This window comes from Canis aureus, chromosome X (assembly GCF_053574225.1).
Source record: "Canis aureus isolate CA01 chromosome X, VMU_Caureus_v.1.0, whole genome shotgun sequence".
NCBI classification, from domain to species: Eukaryota; Metazoa; Chordata; class Mammalia; order Carnivora; family Canidae; genus Canis; species Canis aureus.
The window spans coordinates 71,918,081-71,939,794 of record NC_135649.1 but is presented as its reverse complement, the minus strand read 5'-3'; the positions used below and the strand labels follow the sequence as shown (position 1 = coordinate 71,939,794).

Here is a 21,714-nt window from a genome sequence, read left to right as displayed (position 1 = left end):
GGTTTATTCCTAGGTATCTTGTTTTTGATGCAATTGTAAATGAGTGTGATTCCATAATTTCTCTTCTTCATTATTTATGTATAGAAATGCAACAGATTTCTGTACAGAGACATCTCTGGGATAGAAAAAACAATGACAAAACCTGAGGGGTTTTTTTTTAATCGTCATACATGGGGGTACCTGGATGTCTCAGTTGGTTGAGCATCTGACTCTTGATTTGGGCTGAGGTCATGATCTCAGGTTCATGAGATCATACCCTGTGTCAGGCTTCATGCTTGGCATAGAGTCTGCTTGAGATACTCGCTCTCCTTTTTCCTCTGTTCCTCTCTCTGTCTCTCTCTCTCTCTCTCTCAAATAAATAAATAACTCTTAAAAGGTTGGCATAATAAAAAAATATACAATAAATAAATAAATAAATAAATAAATAAATAAATAAAAATTTGGCATACATAGCAAGACTGACAATGAAAACAAAGGCAAATACATGATTTATCAATATCAGGAATGAAACAGGGTATCACTGTAGATGCTGTAAGTATAATAAGGGAATATTATAAAATAATGCAAACATGAATTTGTAAGTTAGATGAAAAGTCATGGCAAACAACAAACCACCATGACTCAAACAATATTAAATAGCTTTAATAGTTCTATAGCTATTAAGTAAATTAACTTCATAACCTCAAAATTACTGAAAAATAATCTCTAGGCCCAGATGGTTTTACTGTAAAATTTTAAGAAACGTCTGAAAAAATTTAATATCAATTCTACACATCTTTTCCAGAAAATGGAAAAGGAGGGAACACATAGCAACTCATTTTATGAAAATCAATATTTCTAAAATTACTCTGTTCACCATTTCTATAACTTTACCATTTCAAAAATGTTATATAAAGGAAAGAATACAGAATGGGACATTTGGAACTGGTTGGTTCACTGAGAGTGATTCCCTGAAGATTCATCCAAGTTGTTTTGTGTATCAATAGTTATTTATTTTCATTGCTGAGTAGATTTTATGGTATGAATAAATCACAATTTGTTTCACTTATGAAAGGGCATTTTGGCTTAAGTTTCCTCCTAAAACTTAATTAGGCTACTATGAATAAAGCTGCTTTAAATATTCATGTATATGTTTTTATGTGTATATAAATATTTATTTCTCTGGTATAAATGTCCAGAAATATAATAGTTGGATTGTATGGTAAACATCTGTTTATGTTTCTAAGAACTTCCAAACTGTTTCCCAGAATGGCTTTATCATTACATTCCCAAAAATAATGTATGAGAAAGTAATTCTATGAGTCATCACCAACATTTGATGCATTCACTATTTTTTTATTTTAACTCTTCTAATATATGTGTAATGATATATCCTTGTTTCTTTTAAAAATTTTAAGATTAAAATATAATTAACATACTGGGTTATATTACTTTCAAGTTTACAGTATATTGATTCAAAAAAATCTATACGTTTCTCACAGTTTATCACAATGTGTATTCTTAATCCCTTTTATCTATTTCACTCATCCCCCATCCCCTCCCTTTTGGAAACTACCTGTTTGTTCTCTGTATTAGAGTCTATTTTTTTGTTTGTCTCTTTCTTTGTTGTTCATTTATTTATCAAATTCCACATATGAGTGAAATCATATGATGTTTGTCTTTCTCTGACTTATTTCATTCAGCAATTATATCCTCTAGATCACTCTATGTTGTTACAAATGACATGATTTCATTCTTTATTATGGCTAAGTAATATTTATTATATGCTTAAATAATATATATTTATTATATGCTTGCTTAAATTATATATATACTTTTATAATTATATACATATAATTTTATACACACACACACATCTGTTTTAGTCTTCCATTCATGGACACCTGGGTTACTTCTATATCATGGCAATTGTAAATAACACTGAATAGACATAGAGGTGCACATGTTTTTGAAATAAAGTTTTCATTTTCTTTGGTTAAATATCCAGCAGTGCAATTACTAGATAATATGATAATTCTATTTTTAATCTTCTGAGTAATGTTCATATTGTTTTCCAAAGTGGCTGCACCAATTTGCTTTCCCACCAACATTTCACAAGTGTTCCTTTTATTCTGCTTCCTCTCCAACAGTTGTTATTTCTTATGTTTTTTATTTTAGCAATTCTTACAGGCATAAAATGATATCTTATTGTAATATTCATTTGTGTTTCCCTGACGATTAGTGATACCAAGCATCTTTTCACATGTCTGTTGGCCATCTATATTCTTCTTTGGAAAATGTCTATTCATGTCCTCTGCACGTTTTTAAAGTGGATTATTTGTTTTTCCTCATGTTGAGTTGTATAAGTTCTTTATATAGTTTGAATATTAACTCTTTTTAAAATTGTATTTATTTATTCATGAGACACAGAGAGGCAGAGATATAAGCAGAGGGAGAAGCAGACTCCCTGCGGGGGAGTTCCTGATGAGGAACTCAATTCCAGGACCCCAGGATCATGACCTGAGCCCAAGGTAGACACTCAACAAATGAGCCATCCAGGTGCCCCAAATATTAACTCCCATTCAGCAAGTTATTTTTTGTATATTTTTTAAAAGATTTATTTATTTATTTGAGAGAGAGAGAGAGAGAGAGAGAGTACAAGAAGGGGAGCAGCAGAGGGAGAGGGAGAAGTAGGCTGATGCAAAGCTCAATTCCAGGACACTTGGATCATGACCTGAGCTGAAGGCAGAAGTTTAACTGACTGAGCCACCCAGACACTCTGTTTTTTTGTATTATTCATGGTTTCTTTCACCGTGCAAAAGCTTTGTGGATTCAATTTATATTTTGCTAATGACTGGAAGTGATAAATGTCTTTTAATGTGTTTATTTGCCAGTTGCATATTCTTTACAGTGAAATATTTATTTATATATTTTTCTAATTGGATTGTTTATTTTTTTACTGTTGAGTTTTGTGAGTTTTTATATAGCCTATGCATGATTACTTTCTCAAATATTTGCTCTGCAAATATTTGCTCCCATGTCTGTAGCTAGTATCTTTACCATCTTAGCAGGGTTTTGGCAGATTATAAACATTTTAATTTTAATTATAGTAAAGTAATTAATACTTTTCAAATTTTAGTTTTATGGATCATGCTATTGGTATCATGCTTAAGGAAAGTTCACAAAGTCCTACATAATAATTATTTGCTCCTATGGTTTTTCTCAGCAAGTATTACAGATTTATACTTCACATTTAAATTGAGATTTATTTGAGAATGAAATCGGACTACTTTTTGTACTATACACAAAAATAAACTCAAAATGGATTAAGGAACAAAATTTGAGAACTGAAACTATAAAAATTCTAGAAGAGTTCACAGGCAGTAATTTCCCTAACATTGGCCATAACAATTGTTTGTATATTGTCTAGATATGTCTATTGAGGCAAGAACAACAAAAGCAAAAATAAAACTACTGTCACTTCATCAAGATAAAAAGCTGTGCAGCAAAGAAAACAATCAACAAACTAAAAGGCAACCTACAGAATAGGAGAAGATGTTTGCAAATGACATATTTGATAAAGGGTTAGCATCCAAAATATGTAAAGAACTTACAAAACTCAATATCCCAAAAATGAATAATCCAATTTAAAAATGGACAGAAGACATAAATAGACATTTTTTCCCCAAAGAAGACATCTATATAGCCAACAGACACATGAAGATGCTCAACATCATTTATCATCAGGGAAACACAAATCAAAACTACAATGAGATATTACCCCACACCTGTCAGAATGCCTAAAATAAACAACACAAGAAACAAGAGGTGTAGGTTAGGATGTGGAGGATGGGAAGCCCTCTTGCTCTGTTGGTGGGAATGCAAACTGGTGCAGGAACTCTGGAAAATATTATGGAGGTGCCTCAAAAAGTTAAAAATAGAACTACGCTATGAATCAGCAATTGAACCGGTAGGTATTTACCCATGGAATACAAAAATACTAATTCAAAGGGATAAATGCACTTCAATGTTCATACCAACGTTATATCTAATAGTCAAATTAGGGAAGTAGCCCAAATGTCCATCAATAGATGAATGGATAAAGAATTGCATATAAAATATAATTGCACCTGATGGGATGAGCACTAGGTGTTATTCTATATGTTGACAAATTGAACACCAATAAAAAATAAATTTATTGGGATCCCTGGGTGGTGCAGCGGTTTAGTGCCTGCCTTAGGCCCAGGGCGCGAGCCTGGAGACCCGGGATCGAATCCCACGTCGGGCTCCCGGTGCATGGAGCCTGCTTCTCCCTCTGCCTATGTCTATGCCTCTCTGTGTGTGTGTGTGTGACTATCAGAAATAAATAAAAATTTAAAAAATTAAAAAAATAAAAATATTTAAAAAAAATATAATATAATTGCAATGGGATATTATTCAGCCATAAAAAAGAATGAAATCTTGCCATATGCAACAGCATAGATGGATTTGGAGAGTATAATGCTAAGCAAAATAAGATAGAGAATGAAAGATAAATACCATTTGGTTTTACTTATATTTGGAATTTAAGAAACAAAACAGATGAATAAAAGAAAAAAAAGAGGGAAACACACTCAAAAAAGAGACTCTTAATTATAGAGAACAGATGGTTACCAGAGGGGAGTTCGTTAGGGAGATGGGTTAAGTAAGTGAAAGTGATTAAGGGTACATTTATCATTTTAAAAAATATTTAATTTTTTGATCATGAGGGACAAAGAGAGAGAGAGAGAGAGTGAGAGAGAGAGTGAGTGAGTGAGGCAGAGGGAGAAGAAGGCTCCACGCAGGGAGCCCAATGTGGAACTTGATCCCAGGACCCCAGGATCACACCCTGAGCTGAAGCCAGATGCACTCAATCACTGAGCCACCCAGGCATCCCAAGGGTACGTTTGTCTTGATGAGCACTGAGCGATATATGGAATTGCTGAATCACTGTATGTTAACTACACTGGAATTAAAATAAAATAAATATAAAAATAAAATAGGGCGGGGCAAGATGGCGGAAGAGTAGGGTCCCAAAGTCACCTTTCCCCACCAAATTACGTAGATAACCTTCAAATCATCCTGAAAACCTACAAATTCGGCTTAAGATTTAAAGAGAGAACAGCTGGAACGCTACAGTGAGAAGAGTTCGTGCTTCTATCAAGGTAGGAAGACGGGGGGTGGGGGCTGATAAAGAAACAAAAGGCATACAAGGGAGAGGGGCCCCGCGAGGAGCTGGGCTAAGGCGAGTGCCCCCAGGACAGGAGAGCCCCAGGAAAGCCCCCTCCGGGAGAAGCAGGGGCTTCTCCAATCTTCGAGGACAGAAAGGCACTCGCAGGGAGTTGGAGCAGGACCCCAGGAGGTGCGGGGATGCCCTCAGGCCCCCTGGGACTCAGAGCAACTGCGCCCAGGGAGAGTGCCACACCCCACGACCGAGCTCCCTAAAGGGCTGCAGCCGGTGCACGGATAGACCTGGAACAGCTCGGAGGGACTCCGGCGGCGGCTCCCCGTGGAGGGGGCTGCACGGCCGGGAGCGCGAATCCAACAGCGCAGGCCCGGGAGCACAGGGCACCGGGGACACAGCCCAGGATCTGGTGCTCCCCCCGGGAAAGGCAGAAGCCAGGAGGGCCCAGGACAGCAAGGACACTCCTGCCGCCAGGCGGCCAGGCAGCTTGGAGCTGTGTAGATCAGTGGCCCCGCCCCCGGAGCATCCAGGCCCCTGCAGACTGAGAGCTCCGTAGTTACTGCAGGAGCTGAATCCAGCTGTTACTGTTGTTGTTCCTCTTGGGGCCTCACAGGATAAACAAGCCCCACTGAGCCTCACAGTAGCCTCACCTGATAAACAGATTAAACAACTTTCACTGAGCTCTGCACCAGGCTGGGGGCTGAGCAGCTCCCCCAAGTGCTGACACCTGAAAATCAGCACAGCAGGCCCCTCCCCCAGAAGACCAGCTAGACCAACAGGGTGAAAACAAATTGACCAAGCAGCACTGGAAAATTCCAGGTGAAGTGGAGGTATTTACAGTATACAGAATCAGAGGATACTCCCCCTTGTTTTTTGTTTTTTTATTTCTCTTTGCTGCCCCCCTTTTTTTCCTTTCTTCTCTCCTTTTTCCTTTTTTCCTTCTTATTTTTTTCTTTTTCTTATTCTTTTCTTCTTTCTCTTCTCTCCTTTTCTCCTTTTCCCAATACAACTTGTTTTTGGCCACTCTGCACTGAGCAAAAACACTACAAAAAAAAAAAAAAACTCACCTCAAAAGAAAGAATCAGAAACAGTCCTCTCTTCCACAGAGTTACAAAATTTGGATTACAATTCAATGTCAGAAAGCCAATTCAGAAGCACAATTATAAAGCTACTGGTGGCTCTAGAAAAAGCATAAAGGACTCAAGAGACTTCATGACTGCAGAATTTAGATCTAATCAGGCAGAAATTAAAAATCAATTGAATGAGATGCAATCCAAACTAGAAGTCCTAACGACAAGGGTTAACGAGGTGGAAGAATGAGTGAGTGACATAGAAGACAAGTTGATGGCAAAGAGGGAACTGAGGAAAAAAGAGAAAAATAATTAAAAGATCATGAGGATAGAATAATGGAAATAAATGACAGCCTGAGAAAGAAAAATCTACGTTTAATTGGGGTACCCGAGGGCGCCAAAAGGGACAGAGGTCCAGAATATGTATTTGAACAAATCACAGCTGAAAACTTTCCTAATCTGGGAAGGGAAAGAGGCATTCAGATCCAGGAAATAGAGAGATCTCCCCCCAAAAATCAATAAAAACCGTTCAACACCTCGACATTTAATACTGAAGCTTGCAAATTCCAAAGATAAAGAAAAGATTCATAAAGCAGCAAGAGACAAGAAATCTCTAACTTTTATGGGGAGAAATATTATATTAACAGCAGACCACTCCACAGAGAACTGGCAGGCCAGAAAAGGCTGGCAGGATATATTCAGGGTCCTAAATGAGAAGAACATGCAACCAAGAATACTTTATCCAACATGGCTCTCATTCAGAATAGAAGGAGAGATAAAGAGCTTCAATATAGGCAAAAACTGAAAGAATATGTGACCACCAAACCAGCTCTGCAAGAAATTTTAAGGGGGACTCTTAAAATTCCTCTTTAAGAGGAAGTCCAATGGAACAATCCACAAAAACAGGGACTGAATAGGTATCATGATGACAGTAAACTCATATCTTTCAATAGTAACTCTGAACATGAATGGGCTTAGTGACCCCATCAAAAGGCACAGAGTTTCAGACTGGATAAAAAAGCAGGACCCATCTATTTGCTATCTACAAGAGACTCATTTTAGACAGAAGGACACCTACAGCCTGAAAATAAAAGGTTGGAGAACCATGTACCATTCAAATGATCCTCAAAAGAAAGCAGGGGTAGCCATCCTCATATCAGATAAACTAAAGTTTATCCCGAAGACTATAGTGAGAGATGAAGAGGGACACTATATCATACTTAAAGGATCTATCCAACAAGAGGACTTAACAATCCTCAATATATATGCCCTGAATGTGGGAGCTGCCAAAGATATCAATCAATTAATAACCAAAGTTAAGACATACTTAGATAATAATACACTTATACTTGGTGACTTCAATGTAGCGCTTTCTACACTCGATAGGTCTTCTAAGCACAACATCCCCCCAAAACAAGAGCTTTAAATAATACACTAGACCGGATGGATTTCACAGATATTTACAGAACTTTACATCCAAACGCAACTGAATACACATTCTTCTCAAGTGCACATGGAACTTTCTCCAGAATAGACCACATACTGGGTCACAAATCAGATCTTAACCGATACCAAAAGATTGAGATCGTCCCCTGTGTATTCTCAGACAATAATGCCTTGAAATTAGAACTAAATCACAACAAGAAGTTTGGAAGGATTTCAAACACATGGAGGTTAAGGACCATCCTGCTAAAAGATGGAAGGGTCAACCAGGAAATTAGGGAAGAATTAAAAATGTTCATGGAAACGAATGAGAATGAAGATGCAACCATACAAAATCTTTGGGATACAGCAAAAGCAGTCCTGAGGGGGAAATACATCGCAATACAAGCATCTATCCAAAAACTGGAAAGAACTCAAATGCAAAAGCTAACCTTGCATGTAAAGGAGCTGCAGAAAAAAACAGCAAATAGATCCTACACCCAGCAGAAGAAGAGAGATAATAAATACTGGAGCAGAACTCAATGAAATAGAGACCAGAAGAACTGTGGAACAGATTAACAAAACCAGTAGTAGGTTCTTTGAAAGAATTAATAAGAAGGATAAACCATTAGCCAGCCTTATTAAAAGAAGAGAGAAAAGACTCAAATTAATAAAATCATGAATGAGAAATGAGAGATCACCACCAACACCAAGGAAATGAAAACGATTTTAAAAACTTATGAGCAGCAATATGCCAATAAATTAGGCAATCTAGAAGAAATGGACACATTTCTGTAAAACCACAAAGTACCAAAACTGGAACAGGAAGAAATAGAAAACCTGAGCAGGCTGATAACCAGGGAGGAAATTGAAGCAGTCATCAAAAACCTCCCAAGACACAAAAGTCCAGGGCCAGATGGCTTCCCAGGGGAATGCTATCAAACGTTTAAAGAAGAAACCATAGCTATTCTACTAAAGCTGTTCAGAAAGATAGAAAGAGATGGAATGCTTCCAAACGCGATCTATGAGGCCAGCATCACCTTAATTCCAAAACCAAAGACCCCACCAAAAAGTAGAAGTAGAGACAAATATTCCTGATGAACACAGATGCAACAATTTTCAGCAAGATACTAGCTAATACGGGCAGCACAGGTAGCTCAGCGATTTAGTGCCACCTTCAGCCCAGGGTGTGATCCTGGAGAACTGGGATCGAGTCCCACGTCGGGCTCCCTGCATGGAGCCTGCTTCTCCATCTGCCTGTGTCTCTGCCTCTGTCTGTCTGTCTCTCTCTCTGTGTGTCTCTCATGACTAAATAAAGAAATATTTTTTTAAAAAGATACTAGCCAATAGGATCCAACAAAACATTAAGAAGATTATTCACCATGACCAAGTGGGATTTATCCCCGGGATGCAAGGTTGGTTCAATAATTGAAAAGCAATCACTGTGATTGATCATATCAGCAAGAGAAGAAACAAGAACCATATGATCATCTAAACAGATGCAGAGAAAGCATTTGACAAAATACAGCATCCATTCCTGATCAAAACTCTTCAGAGTGTAGGGATAGAGGACACATTCCTCAGCATCTTAAAAGCCATCTACGAAAAGCTCACAGCCAATATCATTCTCAATGGGGAAGCACTGGGAGCCTTTCCCCTAAGATCAGGAACAAGACAGGGATGTCCACTCTCACCACTGCTATTCAACAGAATACTAGAAGTCCTAGCCTCAGCAATCAGGCAACAAAAAGAAATAAAAGGCATTCAAATTGGCAAAGAAGTCAAACTCTCCCTCTTTGAAGATGACATGATACTCTACAGAGAAAACCCAAATACTCCACTCCAAGATTGCTAGAACTCATACAGCAATTTAGCAGTGTGGCGGGATACAAAATCAATGCCCAGAAGTCAGTGGCATTTCTATACACTAACAATGAGACTGAAGAAAGAGAAATGAAGGAGTCAATCCCATTTACAATTGCACCCAAAAGCATAGCCTAACCAAAGAAGTAAAGGATCTATACCCTAAAAACTACAGAAAACTTCTGAAAGAAATTGGGGAAGACACAAAGAGATGGAAAAATATTCCATGCTCATTGATCGGAAGAATTAATATTGTGAAAATGTCAATGTTACCCAGCTTAACTTACAAATTTAATGCAATCCCTATCAAAATACCATGGACATTCTTCAGAGAGTTGGAACAAATCATCTTAAGATTTGTGTGGAATCAGAAAAGACCCCGAGTAGCCAGTGGAATATTAAAAAGGAAAACCAGAGCTGGGGGCATCACAGTGCCGGATTTCAGGTTGTACTACAAATCTGTGGTCATCAAGACAGTGTGGTACTGGCACAAAAACAGACACTTAGATCAATGGAACAGAATAGAGAATCCAGAAGTGGACCCTCAACTTTATGGTCAACTAATATTCAACAAAGCAGGAAAGACTATTCAGTGGAAAAAAGACATTCTCTTCAATAAATGGTGCTGGGAAAATTGGACATCCACATGCAGAAGAATGAAACTAGACCACTCTCTTGTACCATACACAAAGATAAACTCAAAATGGATGAAAGTTCTAAATGTGAGACAAAATTCCATCAAAATCCTAGAGAGGAACACAGGCAACACCCTTTTTGAACTTGGCCACAGCAACTTCTTGCAAGATAAATCCATGAAGGCAAAAGAAACAAAAGCGAAAATGAATTATTGGGACTTCATCAAGATAAGAAGCTTCTGCACAGCAAAAGAAACAGTCAACAAAACTAAAAGACAACCTACAGAATGGGAGAAGATATTTGCAAATGACCTATCAGATAAAGGGCTAGTATCAAAGATCTTTAAGGAACTTATTAAACGGGATCCCTGGGTGGCGCAGCGGTTTGGCGCCTGCCTTTGGCCCAGGGCGCGATCCTGGAGACCCGGGATCGAATCCCACGTCGGGCTCCCGGTGCATGGAGCCTGCTTCTCCCTCTGCCTGTGTCTCTGCCTCTCTCTCTCTCTCTCTCTGTGACTATCATAAATAAATAAAAAAAAAAAAAAAAAGGAACTTATTAAACTCAACAGCAAAGAAAGAAACAATCCAATCATGAAATGGGCAGAAGATATGAACAGAAACTTCACATGGAGGACATAGAGATGGCCAGCAAGCACATGAGAAAATGCTCCGCATCACTTGCCATCAGGGAAATACAAACCAAAACCACAATGAGATACCACCTCACACCAGTGAGAATGGGGAAAATTAACAAGGCAGGAAACAATAAATGTTGGAGAGGATGTGGAGAAAGGGGACCCCTCTTGCACTGTTGGTGGGAATGTGAAGTGGTACAGCCACTCTGGAAGCTGTGTGGAGGTTCCTCAAAGAGTTAAAAATAGATCTGCCCTACGACCCAGCAATTGCCCTGCTGGGGATTTACCCCAAAGATACAGATGCAGTGAAACACCGGGACACCTGCACCCCAATGTTTATAGCAGCAATGTCTACAATAGCCAAACTGTGGAAGGAGCCTTGGTGTCCATCGAAAGATGAATGGATAAGGAAGATGTGGTTTATGTATACAATGGAATATTATTCAGCCATTAGAAACGACAAATACTCACTCTTTGCTTTGACATGGACGGACCTGGAGGCTATTATGCTGAGTGAACGAAGTCAATTGGAAAAGGACAAACATTATATGGTCTCATTCATTTGGGAAATATAAAAATTAGTGAAAGGGAATAAAGGGAAAGGAGAGAAAATGAGTGAATATATCAGTGAGGGTGACAAAACATGGGTGACACCTACCTCTGGGGTAGTGGAAGGGGAAGTGGGTGGGGGGGTTGGGTTGACTGGATGATGGTCAATGAGGGGGGCACTTGGCGGGTTGAGCACTGGGTGTTATGCTATATATATGTTGGCAAGTTAAACTCCAATACAAAATTTTTTTTTTTTAAATTTGAGTTAGCTAACATGCAGTGTGTTAGTTTCAGGGATAGAATTTGGCGATTCTTCAGTTGCATATAAAACCCATTGCTCATTACTTCAAGTGCCCTCCTCAATACTCATTACCCAGTTACCCCATCCTCCACACCTATCTCCCCCTCAGCATCTCACAGTTTATTACCTATAGTTAAGAGTCTTTTATGGTTTGCCTCTGTTTTTAATCTTTTTTTCTTTTCTTTTCTTTACCTTCCCCTATGTTCATCAGTTTTCTTTCTTAAATTCCACATATGAGGGATCCCTGGGTGGCGCAGCGGTTTGGCGCCTGCCTTTGGCCCAGGGCGCGATCCTGGAGACCCGGGATCGAATCCCACATCAGGCTCCTGGTGCATGGAGCCTGCTTCTCCCTCTGCCTGTGTCTCTGCCCCTCTCTCTCTCTCTGTGACTATCATAAATAAATAAAAATTAAAAAAAAAAATTCCACATATGAGTGAAATCATGTGGTTTTGTCTTTCTCTGACTGACTTATGTCACTTAGCATAAAACACTTTAGTTACATCCACATTGTTGGAAATGGCAAGATTTCAATCATTCTTTTTGATATATATATATATATCTTCCTTATAATGCGATATTTTGGGCTCTTTCCATGTTTTGGCTATTGTGGACACTGCTCCTAAAAACCCTGGAGTGCAAATGCCACTTTGAATCACTATTTTTGTATCCTTTTGGTAAATACCCTGTGGTGCAATGCTGGATTGTAGGTATTTCTGTATTTAACTTTTTGAGGAACCTCCATACTGTTTTCCAAAGTGGTTGCACCAGTTTGCATTCCCACCAAGAGAGCAAGAGGGTTCCCCTCTCTCTGTATCCTTGCCAACATCTGTTGTTTCCTGAGTTTTTAATTTTAGCCCTTCTGACTGTTGTGAGGTGGTATCTCATTGTGGTTTTGATTTGTATTTTCCTGATGAAGAGTGATGATGAATTTTTAAAATATTTTATTTATTTATTTATTTATTTATTTATTTATTTATTTATTCTTTTTTTAAAAATATTTTATTTAAATTCAACTTGCCAATATATAGTATAACATCAAGTGCTCATCCCATCATGATGTTGAGATTTTATCATGTATCTGTTAGCATTTGTACATCTTCTGTGGAGAAGTATGTTTATATGTTCTGACCATTTCTTAACTGAATTTTTTTTTGTTTTGGGTGTTGAGTTTGATAACTTCCTTACAGATTGGATACTAGCCCTTATTTGATATGTCATTTGCAAATATCTTCTCCTACCTTTTAGTTTTGTATATTGTTTCCTTCACTGTACGAAGCCTTTTACCTTGATGAAGTTCCAATAGTTCCTTTTTGCCTTTTTTTTCCCTTGCCTCTGGAGATGTCTCTAGTAAGAAGTTGCTGTGACTACGGTCTAAAAGGTTGCTGCCTGTGTTTTCCTCTAAGATTTTCGTGGATTTCTGTCTCACATTTGGATATTTTATTTATTTCAAATTTATTTCTGTGTATGGTCTAATAAAGTCATCTAGTTTCATTCTTATGTATGTTGCTTTCCAGTTTTCCCAACACCATTTGTTAAAGAGGTTTTTTTTTTCATTGGATATTCTTTCCTGCTTCATTGAAGATAAATTGGCCATAGAGTTGTAGGTACATTTCTGGGTTGTCTATCCTATTCCATTGATCTATGTATCTGTTTTTGTGCCAGTACCATACTGTTTTGATGATGACAGCTTTGTAATACAGCTTGAAGTCCGGAATTGTAAGGCTTCCAGATTTGGTTTTCTTTTTCAATATTCAATACACTGGCTATCTGGGGTCTTTTTCTGGGTCCATACAACTTTTAGAATTGTTCATTCCAGCTCGGTGAAAAATGCTGTTATTATTTTGATAGGGATTGCATTGAATGTGCATTTTGCTTTGGTAGTATGGACATTTTAACAGTATTCTTCTAATCCATGAACATTGACTACTTTTCCATTTCTTTGTGTCTTCCTCAATTTCTGTCATAAGTGTCATATAGATTTCAGAGTATAGATCTTTTACCTCTTTGGTTAGGTTTCTTTCTATGTATCTTATAATTTTTGGTGCAATTATAATTGGATAAATTCCTTGATGTCTCTTTCTGTTGCTTCATTATTGCCAAATAGAAATGGAACAGACTTCTGTGCATTGACTTTATATCCTGTGACTTTGTTGAATTCCTCTATCAGTTCTTGCAGTTTTTTTGGTGGAATCTTTTGGGTTTTCTACATAGAATATCACGTCATCTGCAAATAGTGAAAGTTTGACTTTTTCCTTGTTGATTTGGATGCCTTTTATTTCTTTTCGTTGTCTGATTGCTAAGGCTAGGACTTTCAGTACTATGTTGAACAACAGTGGTGACGGTGGACATCTCTGTCTTGTTTCTGACTCAGGGGAAACGATTTCAGCTTTCCCCCCATTGTGGATGATATTAACTGTGGGTTTTTTGTAAATGGCCTTCATGGTGTTAGGTATGTTCCTTCTATCCCTACCTTCTATAGGGTTTTTGTCAGGAAAGGGTGCTGTATTCTGTCAAATACTTTTTTAAAAAAACTTTTTCTGCATTTATTGAGATCATATGACTTTTATCCTTTCTTTTATTAATGCAGTATATCACATTGATGGTTTTGAAGATGTTGAACCACTCTGGCAGCCCAGGCATAAATCTCACTTGGTCATAGTGAATAATACTTTTAATGTACAGTTGGATTCTATTAGCTAGTATCTTGTTGAGAATTTCTGCATCCATGTTCATTAGAGATATTGTTCTGTATAAAGTCCCTCCTTGTCTTAGTCCATTCTTAAATATTAGAATAAAGTTCTACACTTCCCCTGGGAGATTTCATTTGCTCCTAGGACTTCAACATATTCATTCAAATGAACATGTGAATGTTTTCAAAATTTCTATTTCTTAAGATTTTTTCCTGCCTACCTGTTAACTCCATCTGGATGTTTCAATTCAAAAATTGCCAAACCATTACCTTCTCCACTATTCTTTAGAATCCTTGCTTGCAAATCTTTGCTTAGGAATACTTTGTCTCTATGCCTGCACATACCTACCTCTTACAACCCAGATCAGTGAGATACCTTTATTTAACATAGAAAACATGATGTACTATAGTCTGAATTTTAATTTGGCTCAATATTTTTAATCACTTTAATTCTAAAAAAATTGGAATGCTGATAATCTTATATTACCTATAGTGGTAACAGTCTGGTGTATAAAATTATTATGCAATGTAAGTAAAGAAGACCTTGATATTTAAGATATATATGCACCCAAAAGTCTATGAACTTCCACATTATAAATACTAAAAGAAAATATAATCTAAAAAATAATAATAAACATTCATTAATTACTTGCTATATGGCTAGTATGGTGTTAAACTATTTCATATGCATTACCTCCTGAAGCAATTTTCTAATGATAAAAACTAATCGCTAAAGAGTTTAAGTAATTTCCCCAAAGTCTATAGGTTAAAAAGTGGTGAAGCCAGTATTCAAACCCTGGCCATGTCAGAAGAGACAGATTACTTTTTTAAACAGTATACATAAAGTCTTAATCATTTAAAAAGAGTATAGTAAGATTAAGGACTCCTGTTCATCAAAAGACATAAATAAGAAAGAAGAAAAGTACACTAGCCACAGATTAGAGAGAGATGTTTCAATGCATATATTTGACAATGGATGTATATCCAGATATTGATATAGATATAAATATAGATATATCCCCTACAAATTAATGAGAAAATAGACAGCCCAATAGAAAAATAAGTAAAAGGCTCTAATAGGCTCTTTAGAAAAACAGATATACAAATGGCCAATAAATATATAGAAAAAGTGCTTAACATTATTAGTCATCAGGGAAATACAGAAGCAAACCATAATGAGATATCTCCACAATAACCAGAATGCTTAGAATAAAAATACAAAAGCCCCAAGTTTTGATGAGGATTTAGAGTAACTAAAATACACACTGCTGATGGAAATACTAAATGGTACAACTACTTTGGAAAAATGTTTGGCAACATTACAAAAACTGAATTTATGCACACACAATGACCCATCCATTACATTCCTAGGCATATACTCATCAGAAATGATATGTTCACTAGAAGGCATGTATAGAAATGTTTATAGCAGCACTCTTCATAATTGTCAATAATTAGAAACTACTTAATGGCCATGGATAGAAGAATGATCTAGATAAATAAATTGTTGGGACACCTGGATGGCTCAGTGCTTAAGCATTTGCCTTAGGCTCAAGGGGTGATTCCCCCCCCCGAAAAAAAACAGGGTGATCCCAGGGTCCCAGAATCGAGTCCCACATCAGGCTTCCTGCATGAAGCCTGCTTCTGCCTCTGCCTATGTCTCTGCCTCTCTCTGTGTGTCTCTCATGAATAAATAAATAAAATCTTTAAAAAATTGTTGTACATTCACACAATGAAATAATAAAGCAGTGAAAGTGAAAATAACTACAACTATTAGAGCAATATGGTTGAATATCACAAACATTACATTGAGAAAAAGAAGCTAGACAAAAGAGTAGAAATGATTCCATTTATGTAAATTAAAAAAAACAGGCAACACTAACCAATTGTATTAGAAGTGAGTTTAGTGGAATGGTTTCCACTGGTCAGGTGTGCAGTTACTATAAGGGAGTTGGAGGAATGGTCCTTCTAGGATGCTGGTAATGTTCTGTCTCTTGATCTGAGTGTTGTTGCATAGATGCATTCATTTTGTGAAATTCAGTAATCTGTACACATGATTTTTATGCCTTTCTATATGTATGCTATACTTCAATTAACAATAAAACAAAGAAAAAAAAGGCAGTCTGACTTCAAATACCATACACTTAACCATTATACCATACTTCCAATGAGTAGAGAACTGTAGAGGCAAGCTGAGGTACAGATTATGGGACTAGTCATTAGTAAGAAATTCATAGCAGCACACCACATTTGATTTAATTTCTTCATTGATAATTGACAAATGACTGCATGTTATAGTTTATTTAGGGTCACATTTAAAGCTCTGATTATTGAATTTTCAAAATCCAAGAGTCCTATCTCACCCATCTGGTAACTGAGACAGGGCTGCTGGCAATTATGAGACTCAAAGTAATTGTGGATGTTCTGTTCCATAATTATTTGGCAGGGGCAGAGATGAGTAGATAGTATAAGCTAGATCTGTTTTTTGTAGGAATAGAAAGCAAAGACTTTGGAGATTATGTAAGAAGCAAAGAATTGAAGGAGAGCCTGAAGAAACTTTCTGGGAGTGTCATTTTCATTGGTGAGTAGAGCCTTCCTCACAGCACTTGGGGAAGACAGCTCTTAAATAATCATAAAATAAATGCATAATTGTGGAATATGAACAATACTATTATGTAAGAGTAAAGAATGGGATAATAGATCATAACAGGGAAATTGTCTGGCTTAGTTTAGGGACTCAAGGCAAAATTTTCTAAGGTATTAACATTTAACTAGATAGCTAGATCTGAAAGATAAGACAATAGCCCATGCATAGAAATGGAGAGACATTGTCCAAGTCCAAAAAAAGTATGTACTAAGGCGCTGAGACAGAAGGGAGAGTGATATGCTTGAGGAAAAGAAAATAAGCCAAAGTACCTGGAGGAGTGTGAGCATGGAGGGGAAATATACCATCATGAGATGAGCTGGAAAAGTCATCTTGGGTGATAATGCAGAGATTTGTAGGGCATATTAAGGATTTGGGTGTTAAGTAAAATGTGAAACCAATTATAGCAGGGCTGTAGTATGATCTGATTCACATCTTAAAAAGATCAGTCTGGTATTCATGTGATAAATTTATTATAAAATGAGATGAGAGGAAATATGGAGATCAATTAAAAGGATATTAAAATAGTCGAGGTGAAAAAAAAATAGTCCAGGTGAGAGAAACTGGTGGCTTAGTCCTAAGTGATCGTCATGGAGAGAAGAGAGTGCATAGTTTTTGATATATTTTGCATGTAGAAATGACAAGACTTACTGATGCACTGGAGTGTTGAATGAGAGAGAAAGAGGCATATAAATTATTCCCAGGTCTTTTGGCATGAGCAATTGAGTGATAGGAAACTGAATCCCCACCTTTAAAGAAACAGCATAACAAACTATCTCATTGAGATAGAGCATACAAGCAGCACTTTGAAAAGTGCCTGGCATGAAGATCTATTTACTAATCTCAGGACATGTGCTGGAGGGGCAGGGATGTTTTGGAGAACTCTCCAAGAAAAAAAAGAGCTGACAGATGCTGTTTCTCTCCCCCTTTCCTCAGCCTAGATAACTAGACACTGAGGGAATCAGTGTGAACACCCTCCATCTATCTTCGTAACATTGTGCACCCCACTGCCACATAGTCCTGTGGATCTGCACCATCCAAACTGCCTCACTAGGCAGCAGTCTGTCCAAAGAAGCTCCTGTCGCCTTCCATCCTCCAAGTAGCCCCAGCAGGGACTGGCATAACTCCAAAGTCACTTCTTCCCTGGGGAGAAGGAAAGATAATAAGACATACCAGATTGAATGCAGTCCCGACAGGCAAAACTTACAGCCAGAAATGTACAGAGAGTGCCCTGACAATCAGTGTGTCTGTAGCCACAGCAGACTGACTGCAGACAGGTCTCTGATCTGTCAGCCCCATCCACAAACAAAAATCTCTCAGGGGATGATACAGGGAGAGAGCCTTGCAGTTAGGTGCAACCACAGGCCTGAAAACCAGGCTCAGGGCAAGCATTTGGTCTGACACAACTACAAGCCCATGGAAAACCCAGACAGGTCCCTTAATATCAAAGGGACAAGATTCTGCCCACAATAGCAAAGTGGGCCATTGCAGCCAACTGGACTGAAAGCAAGTGAGACTCAGCCACAATATTTGGACTCCCACAAAATAAATAGGAGACTCTCCTGAAGTCCCTGGTTCAGGTGAACAGGGAACATTGTGCTAAAGGGCATAACGGGACCTTGTCTTCATAAGGACACTACTTGCAAGATCAGGAGATAAAACTGAACTTCCTAATACATAGAAACAGAGACAGACAAAATAGGGAGACAGAGGAATACGTCCAAAATGAATGAACAGTATAAAACCACAGCAGAAGAGCTAAATGAAACAGATATATGCAACATTCCTGATAGGAAATTCAAAGTAATGGCCATAAATGGACTTGAGAAAAGAGTGGAGAGTTTCAGTGAGGCCTACAACAAAGAGACAGAAAATTTTAAAAAGAACCAATCAAAAGTGAAGAACTCAATAACAAAAAATTCTATTCTCTTACACCATACACAAAGATAAACTCAAAATGAATGAAAGACCTAAATGTGAAACAAGAATCCATCAAAATCCTAGAGAAGAACACAGGCAACAACTTTTTTGAGCTCTGTCACAGCAGCTTCTCACAAGACACATCTCTAAAGTTAAGGGAAACAAAAGCAAAAATGAACTATTGGGACTTCATCGAGATAAAAAGCTTTTTCAGAGCAAAGGAAATAGTCAACAAAACTAAAAGGCAACCTGAAGAATGGGAGAAGATATTTGTAAATGAAATTTCAGATAAAGGGCTAATGTCCGAGATCTATAAAAAACATATCAAACTCAAAACCCTGAAAACAAAAAATCTACTCAAGAAATGGGCAGAAGACATGAACAGGCATTTCTCCAAGGAAGACATACAAATGGCCAACAGACACATGAAAAAATGCTCCACATCACTTGTCATCAGGGAAATACAAATCAAAACCACAAGATACCACTCTATACCAGTTAGAATGATCCAAATCAACAAGACAGGAAACAACACAAGTTGGTAAAGATGTGGAGAAGGGGAAATTCTCTTATATTGTTGGTGGGAATGCAAGCTGGTGCAGCCACTCTGGAAAACTGTGGAGATTCCTCAAGAAGTTAAAAATAGAGCAACCCTATGACCCAGCAATTGCTCCATTGGATATTTACCCCAAAGGTACAGATGTGGTGAAATGAAGGGGCACCTACACCCCAATGTTTATAGCAGCAATGTCCACAATAGCCAAATTGTAGACAGAGCCAAGATGTCCTTTGACAGATGAATGGATAAAGAAGATGTGCTGTGTATATACAATGGAATATTACTTAGCCATCAGAAAGGATGAATATCGACAAACATTATATGGTCTCATTCATTTGGGGAATATAAATAATAGTGAAAGGGAATAGAGGGGAAGGGAGAAGAAATGGGTAGGAAATATCCGAAAGGGAGACAGAACATGGAAGACTACTAACTCTGGGAAGCGAACTAGGGGTGGTGGAAGGGGAGTAGGGTGGGGGTTGGGGGTGACTGGGTGGCGGGCACTGAGGGGGGCACTTGACGGGATGAGCACTGGGTGTTATTCTGTATGTTGGCAAAGTGAACACCAATAAAAAATAAATTTATTATTAAAAAAAGAAAGGATGAATATCTATCATTTATTTTGACATGGATAGAACTGGAGGGTATTATACTAAGTGAAATAAGTCAATTAGAGGAAGACAATTATCATATGGTTTCACTCATATGCAGAATATAAGAAATAATGCAAGGGACTATAAGGAAAGGAGGGGAATCTGAATGGGGAATAATCAGAGAGAAAGACAAACCACGAGGGACTCTTAACTCTGGGAAACATACTGAGGGTTACTGAAGGGGAGGTGGGTGTGAATATGGTAACTGGGTGATGGGCATTAAGAATGGCATGTGATGTGATGAGCAATGGGTGTTATACACAACTGATGAATTATTGAAAACTGTATCTGAAACTAATGATGTACTATATGTGGTCAAATTGAATTTAAATTAAAAAATAGACTAGAGGAATTCAATTGCAGATTAGAAAAGGCAGAAGAATGGGTCAATGAGCTGGAGAACAGAGTAAGGGAAAGTAACCAAGATGAACGGAAAAAGAAAAGAATAATAAAAAGTTAAGAATAAGGTAAGATGATGTCAGTGACATCATCATGCATAAAATTTGCTTTATAAGGATCCCAGAAAATAAAGAGAGAAAAGGGGCAGAGAATTTATGTGAATAAATAATATCTGAAACCCTACCTAATCTGGGGAAGGAAATAGACATCCAGATTCAGGAGGTACAGAGATGCTCCACTGCAATTAGCCTAAGGGGGGGCCACACATAGTAATTAAAATGGCAAAAAGTAGTCACAAAGATTGAATTTTTTTTTACAAAGATTGAATTTTAAAAGCAGCAAGAAAAAAGAAATATGTTACATACAAGGGGAAACCCCATAAGACTAACAGCTAATATTTCAGCAGAAACATTCCAAGTCAGAAGGGAGTGGCATGATATATTCAAAGTCCTAAAAGGAAAAAAGTCAACAACCAGCAGGGATATCATTCAGAATATGAGAGATAATATAAGAGTTTCTCAGACAAACACAAGTTAAAGGAGGTTATCACCACTAAACCGGTCTGATGAGAAATGTTGTAAAGAATTATTTGGGGGAAAGGAGAAGGCTATAATCAAGAGAAAAAAATTAAGATAGGAAAAAATTACACAGGTACATACAAACATAATAAATATGGTAGATTAATCACTTATAAAACCAGTAGAGTTTAAAGCACAAAAGAACTGAAATCAATTATTTTTTAGAGATTTTATTTATTTATTCATTTATTTGACAGAGAGCATGAGCAGGGGGAGGGACCGGGGGAGAGGCAGACTCCTTAATGAGCAGGGAGCCAAATGCAGAGCTCAATCCTATGACCTTGGGATCATGACCAGAGCTGAAGGCAGACACTTAACTGACAGAGTTGCCCAAGTGCCCTGATATAGTACTTTTAGAGTGAGTTCAAATTTAAGTGACCATCAACTTAATATAGACTGCTATATACATAAGATGTTATAATAAGCCTAATAGTAACCACAAATCAAAGATCTGTAATATATACACACAAAATAAAGGGAAATGAATACAAGTATATTACAAAAGAAAGCTATCAAAACACAATAGAAGAGAGCAAGAGAAGAAAGAAATAGAGAAGAACTATAAAAACAACTGTAAAACAAGTAACAAAATGGCAATAAGTACCTACCTATCAG

At 37.5% G+C, this 21,714-nt stretch overlaps 1 protein-coding gene across 4 annotated transcripts in view; it reads right to left on the bottom strand.

The window, feature by feature from the left end:
* OPHN1 (oligophrenin 1) overlaps positions 1-21,714 on the bottom strand; it is a 587,085-nt gene that overhangs the window by 8,677 nt on the left and 556,694 nt on the right. For 3 of the 4 annotated variants that reach the window (XM_077888989.1, XM_077888990.1, XM_077888995.1), the window contains one exon: positions 16,182-18,133. The exons of the other annotated variant lie outside the window; for it this stretch is intronic. In XM_077888989.1, the coding sequence (XP_077745115.1) occupies positions 17,923-18,133 (211 nt within the window). In that variant the 3' untranslated portion in view covers positions 16,182-17,922. Of the gene's footprint in view, positions 1-16,181; positions 18,134-21,714 lie in introns of those variants that run through there. 4 annotated transcript variants of the gene reach the window in all.